Source organism: Monopterus albus, unplaced genomic scaffold (assembly GCF_001952655.1).
Source record: "Monopterus albus unplaced genomic scaffold, M_albus_1.0 scaffold61.1, whole genome shotgun sequence".
NCBI classification, from domain to species: Eukaryota; Metazoa; Chordata; class Actinopteri; order Synbranchiformes; family Synbranchidae; genus Monopterus; species Monopterus albus.
This window is the reverse complement of record NW_018127941.1, coordinates 803,176-809,726: the sequence shown is the minus strand read 5'-3', so window position 1 is coordinate 809,726 and position 6,551 is coordinate 803,176. Positions and strand designations below refer to the sequence as shown.

The following is a 6,551-nucleotide window of genomic DNA, read 5'->3' as shown; positions in this document are numbered from 1 at the left end:
CCGGGTGCGCCACGCCGGTTGATGTCACAGTCCTTGATGGAATTCTATTCATAAAGGGCTTTTTTTTTTTATCTTACTGTAATATCAAAAAGCAAAATAATTGGTGACTAATGGATTCAGTGATTTGTTTTGTCAAACTTCAGCATAGTTCCTAAACCACAGTCCTTAAAGTCCCCATGGCATAGTGGAAACATCAGTCCCTTTCAAGTAGCTCCAAGGTTGGTGAATCCAACCGGTGGTCACTGCATCTTCCCCCACATGACCACATACAGTTCCATAGTAGTGAAATTAGTAGGGTAGGGTAGCACTGACAATAACATCATGGGTTGTTAATCAGAAACACATCACATGCAGCAAACAAAACAAATGGGTACTGTTCTCCAGGGGAGTCCAGCGTTGATGAGCTGATGAACTGCGGCGGGGGCTTCACAGGCCGCTGCTTTAGTGAAAAGTACGTCTTCAATATTAGTAGTCTCAATTCATCTTATATTGGAAGGTATACGCCAGTCTTGATAAGTCTTAAAAAGCTCTGAATTCAGTTTCTTCAAAAATTGCTTTGTGAGGTATTAATCTTACATTTAATTTGTAAAAGTCTTAAATATGTTCTTTTGTCTGTCATAAGCAATAATCTCTATAAAATGTTGATGTTTATGACTGAGCTGTTGGAAGATATTACACACCTATAAAGTAAAAGTGAGACTAGTGCAACAGTGAATTGTTCATCCAGGAAACTCTGTAATCATCTTTGAGGAGTTTCAATCAACATCATCAGACTTGTAGCAAACACTGAGTGCAGCTAGCTACAGTAGCTGGGAAGCTCATTATCTCATAATGGACAAGTGTTCGTTTTTAGCAGAGTTTTAAATGAACAAATGAATTCATTACTTTTTTTTATTAATCTATACACTCATTTTCATCTGCTTTGCATTAATTCAATGAATTCATTAGAAATTGTTATATTGCTGTGGAAAACTGGGAAAAAAAACCCTGAATCAATATTTGACAGCTTTTTGAATGCAGTTATCTGGTAAGACCTGTGTGAATGTGGGGTCAGAAAATGGTAACACCTTTCATAACATGAATTAAAAGTGGATCTGAATTTTTACATTTTCTCTCTTTACCAGTTTGACTTGATTCTGTTGATGCAAAGAAAGTTATTTCTCAATATTAGATTTCACAGATCTTTGTGTTCCCTTTTCTCTCATCTCTTCTCCTTTTGCAGGCATTATACCTGATTGCCACAAATGGCACGCCTGAGCTTCAGAACCCTGAGAAACTGTCTCCCGTTTTCAGAGATTTCCTCAACCGTTGTCTGGAAATGGATGTTGAGAAAAGAGGCGGAGGCAAAGAGCTGCTGCAGGTTAAAACTTTCTTTGTCTTTTATTTAACTCTTGAGTGGTTAATTAAATTTGCACTTTAATTGAATGACCTGTATTTTCCCTCTCCTCCTCTTTGTTGATCTTTGTCCTGTTGTGCAGCATCCGTTCCTGAAGCTGGCAAAGCCCCTCTCCAGTCTCACACCTCTCATCCTGGCAGCCAAGGAGGCCATGAAGGGCAGTCGTTAGCTGGTTAAACTAGTTACCTTGCCTTCCCATGATGCTGTGCACAGATATGTGCCAACCATTTAGATGTCGTGCCAGACAATAGGCTGAGAGTGCCTTGCCACTCTTGTTGCACGAGCCTTATAAGCCCTGACAAACCTCACTGTGAAGAAGACCAAAAATGTAGAGCACAGCCCCAACGCTGGCCATATGAACTCTATTCTCACTCAGATGTCAGAAGACACGTCAGACAAAAGTGCTTAGTTTCAAAGTCAGGCCTAGTTTTTTTGTACAACAAACCTCCTGGTGACAAGTTATGGCTAGGCTTGTATTTAACTTGGAATGAAGAAGATGCCTGGTTCTACTTATTTTAATCAGCTGCCTTAAACAAATGCAAAATGTTGCCTAATGTATTGTCGATTGTGTCAGTCTTTTTTCCCATGATTTTTACTACCTTTGTAATTTACTTTTTCAGCTTGTCAGTGTCTTAGTTATTTTGATACTTGAATTTCACATTTGTACCCTTTCTTGTTATATAATGGATCTCATTCAATGAATACGTGTTATTTCCACACTGACTCGTGCTATATGGACACTTCCTCTTACCAGTTTTATAGGAAACATTTCAGCGCATTTGTCATCATGAACTGTGATTTTTGTTGTTTCTTTGATCACCACACCTGACAGACCTTCCATACCAGTACTGCCCCTGCATCATTAGTTTCCTGATACAAGAGGTGCACCTTACAGGCAAATTAAAGTGTTAAATTGACAGGGTTTATACTTTCTTCTCTATTGTTATTAAAAATGAATACTGTATGTTGAGCTCAGTCCTCTGTGTTCTTCTAAACTAAACAAATATGCTTTCCCGTTTGTCTGTTGTGTACTTAATTGGTTTGAAAAACAAGTGGCCATATATTACTGGTTAGCTGTCAAAGGCTGGTAAAGACAATTTATTGATTCTTTGTTTTGTTTTTTTAATGGAAGATTAACAACCTTTGCGCACTCAAATAAATACAGCTGTTTTGCTTTTGTGAAGTGAGTGTGAAAGTGATTGGTTTGCAGTGATATCCCCTCGTTTGTAAAGTCAAAGATGGAAGCCAATATACAGTGCATATATAAAGTATTCACCCCCTTGTATGTTGTACCCTTTTATTCATTTTATATATCAGTCATGGTCAACATAAAAAAAATTACAAAAAACCTCTAATGTTAAAGTTAAAACAGGTTTCAAAGTAATGTCAAATAAAAATATGTAATGTGAAATAAGTGCATAAATATTCACCCCCTTCAAGTCAGTATTTAATAGCAGCACTGAGTCTGTGTGGATAGGTCTCAAACAGGCTTGCACATCTGGACGCTCCAATTTTCCTCCATTCTTCTTTGCAAAACTGCTCAACCTCTGCCAGGTTGGGTGGGGATTGGGTGTGAACAGCCCTTTTCAAGTCCAGCCACAAATTCTCTATTGGAACGATGTCTGGGCTTTGACCCAGAGGAGTGGAGAGAAACTCAGAGCATCATGGGGCCCCCCCCCAGCAGCCTAGGCCTATAGCAGCATAACTAAGGGAAGGCTCAGGGTCACCTGATCCACCCTAACTATAAGCTTTATCAAAAAGGAACGTCTTAAGTCTAATCTTAAAGGTAGAGAGGGTGTCCGCCTCCTGAACTGAGACTGGGAGTTGGTTCCATAGGAGAGGAGTTTGATAGCTAAAGGCTCTGCCTCCCATTCTACTTCTGTGGACTCTAGGAACCACAAGTAAACCTGCACTCTGAGAGCGAAGTGCTCTGTTAGGATGATAAGGCTCTACGAGGTCTTTAAGATATGATGGAGCCTTGTCATTAAGGGCTTTGTATGTTAGGAGAAGGATTTTAAATTCTATTCTGAAATTTACAGGGAGCCAGTGGAGAGAAGCTAATATGGGAGAGATATGATCTCTCTTGCTAGTTCCTGTCAGTACTCTGGCTGCAGCATTTTGGATTAACTGGAGTCTCCTTCTTGCACTCAGTTGGTCACTCAGTTTGTGAGAACTGCCTGATCTAGGAAGATTTACTTCTGTTACTGGTAATACTGAAGTGATCTGTTAATTTGCGAATACTGCTCTGTTATTAATTTGCACACACTACTGTACATATGCAGATACTGTATATTTATAGTTTTTCCTCCCCACTGTCGCCAAGTGCTTGCTCAAGGGGGCTTTGTTGGGTTTTCCCTATGTAATAATATTGATAACAGTAAGGTCTAGACTCTAGACCTTACTTTGTAAAGTGTCCTGAGATGACTTTTGTTGTGATTTGGTGCTATACAAATAAAATTTGATTTGATTTGATTTATCTTTGCATTATTTACACCCATTGAAATGTTAACTCATGTAACTTATCTTGTTCATCATTCTGCACTATTTCATTCCATTTCATCCCATCGCACTAGTGTTTTATACCCATACTGTACATTATCCATTACTTGTAATTTAAATCCATAAAGTCTGTTGTATAATGTACATTAACATGCATATCTTATTGTAAATATCAATTGTACATATCTATCGGTAAATTAGTACTGACCGTACATACTGTAGATACTGAGCTCTCTGCACTGCTGTTATTCCACTGTTATTCCTGGTTAGATGGTAAACTGTATTTCATTTCCTTATACTTGTACATGTGTAATGACAATAAAGTTGAACCTAATCTAATCTAATTTAGACATGTGCCATGTTCCTTCCATTTCTTGATGATGGATTTAACTGAACTCCAGGGGACGTTCAGTGCCTTGGAAATGTTATTATATCCATCCCCTGACTTATACTTTTCAGCAACCTTTTCTCTGAGTTGCTTGGAGTGTCCTTTTGTCTTCATGGTGTAATAGTAGCCAGGAATACTGATTAACCAGTGACTGGACCTTCCAGACACAGGTGTCTTTATAGTACAGTCACTTGAGACACATTCACTGTGATCCCCATTTCACTAATTGTGAGACTACTAGCACCCATTGGCTGGGCCTCTGTTCAATTAGGTCAGTCATTTTAAAGACAGTGAATATTTATGCAGTGACTAATTTTACCTTGCATATTTTTGTTTAATTTACATTACTTTATACAAATCTGTTTTCACTTTGACATTAAAGAGGTTTTTTTGTAAAAAAATTTTTGTCAAAAAAGCCAAATTATATTGACCATGATTGATTGATTTATAAAATCAATAAAAGAGTAAAACATCCAAGAGGGTGAACAATTTTTATAGGCACTGTAGACTAGACTAGTATAAGCAATGCAACAGAGTATATGATCCAATGATCAGAGGTGGAAAGTAATTAAGGACATTTACTCAGGTACTGTCCTGAAGTATAGTTTTTAAGTATCTGTACTTGAGTATTTTCATTTTCTAATATTTCAGAGAAAAATGTTGTACTTTGTACTCATTAATTTTATTTGATCACTTTAGTTACCAGTTACTTTTCAGAATCTGATCAATAAAATAAAATACAATATAAAAGGATTTTATTGGTCCTTGCTGTAAAATTCACAACCTATCAAATTCTAAGTACATAATGTTAGCACCACCAGCTGCAACATTAAATGTGATGTACAGAATAATACAGCAATAATTATATAACCCAGTAATATTGTATACCTTCATGTGAACTGTGCCATTCTACATGAGTGCTTTAACATTTGGCACTTTAGGTATATGTTGATGCTAATACTTTTGTACTTTTCTAGTAGCATTTTGAACTGTGTATTTTTACACTGTGGTATTGCTACTTTGACTTAAGTAGACAATCTGAGTATTTCTTCCACCACTGCCAATGATGACTTTGGTTTTATTTAAGGATAATTCACAATCTTTTTGTTTGTTTTTTCGTAAGTGTTTTGGGGGGAGCATTTATTCTGTAAGATTGGCCCAGAAATGTTTGGGGGGAGTTTTTATTCTGTAAGATTGGCCCGGAAGTGTTTTGGGGGGAGCATTTATTCTGTAAGAATGGCCCGGAAGTGTAAAAGCTGTTGGCGGAGGTCAGTTGCGGCTGCATCTCGGAGTTGTTGTAATAACGGGACGTAACACGGCTGTTTTTTTTCCTCCTGGTCGTTGTGTGTAATGGCTCTTCACCTGAAAGATAAAGAAGCGTACCAAAGACTGAACTATATTTATCAGGTAGGAAATCAATTAGAAGTTTAAAGCTAATCGCTGTTGCGATTCCGTCGGCGATGGGCCGATAGCTAACACGTTAGCTACCTTGTTAATCAAGTGCCTTCAGATTTACCTTCCCCGGTTTTATCTCTCCACAGGCCGCACATTGCGTCTTATCTCAAAATCCGGAAAATGTGGAGCTGGCTCGTTTTTACTGCTTTACACAGAGGACCATTGCAAGACGATTAGTTCTTAGACAGTAAGTTAATTCTCTCAATATTATCCAGGCAGAGATGTTTGTTGTTCTTCTATTATGGTTTTATTTTGAAGGTAGAATTGTGCTTGGTGGTACGTTACTTGCGTTACAGAGTTTTGTTTGTATCCATTTAGATCAATTATCTTGATCCATGGCGTTTATACTATAAGTTCTATTATAGCTATTTAGACAATGAATTCATTGATTAAAGTGTTTTTCCACCAGCGATTTTCCTGAGGCCACTGGTGACATAACACAGTGATTTAAATAGATAGGGCAGGTGATGTTATTCTTAAATATTTCATGTTGTCGTCAAATCCAGTGAAGTGACCAAAACTAACAAATAAATACTACCAACAATTGGCCTGATATAGTCATTCCTATGCACCTTAGAATACTGTTTTTATATTCAAAAGCTACACATCAGTTAGTCACACTATTGATTAGCTGACATACACCAATCAGGCATAACATTCTGACCACTGGCAGGTGAAGTGAATAACACTGACTATCTGTTACAGTGGCCCCTGTCAGTGTGTGGGGTATATTAGGGAGCAAGTGAACATTCAGTCCTCAAAGTTGATGTGTTGGAAGCAGGAAAAATGGGCAAGTGTAAGGATCTGAGTGAC

The 6,551-nt window shown here is 37.8% G+C and overlaps 2 protein-coding genes across 3 annotated transcripts in view; both read left to right on the top strand.

Annotated features, from left to right (window-relative positions):
- The window catches only part of pak2b (p21 protein (Cdc42/Rac)-activated kinase 2b), an 11,211-nt gene extending 8,519 nt beyond the window's left edge, over window positions 1-2,692 (top strand). The window contains exons 15-16 of the mRNA XM_020603463.1: window positions 1,223-1,360; window positions 1,479-2,692. Coding sequence (XP_020459119.1) covers window positions 1,223-1,360; window positions 1,479-1,565 — 225 coding nt within the window. The 3' untranslated portion in view covers window positions 1,566-2,692. The remainder of the gene's footprint in view (window positions 1-1,222; window positions 1,361-1,478) is intronic.
- Window positions 2,693-5,507: 2,815 nt separating this feature from the next.
- Window positions 5,508-6,551, top strand: part of rpp21 (ribonuclease P subunit p21) — a 5,796-nt gene continuing 4,752 nt past the window's right edge. The window contains exons 1-2 of one of the 2 annotated variants that reach the window (XM_020603409.1): window positions 5,508-5,690; window positions 5,825-5,925. In XM_020603409.1, coding sequence (XP_020459065.1) covers window positions 5,634-5,690; window positions 5,825-5,925 — 158 coding nt within the window. In that variant the 5' untranslated portion in view covers window positions 5,508-5,633. The remainder of the gene's footprint in view (window positions 5,691-5,824; window positions 5,926-6,551) is intronic. The other variant, XM_020603408.1, reaches the window with a different exon arrangement.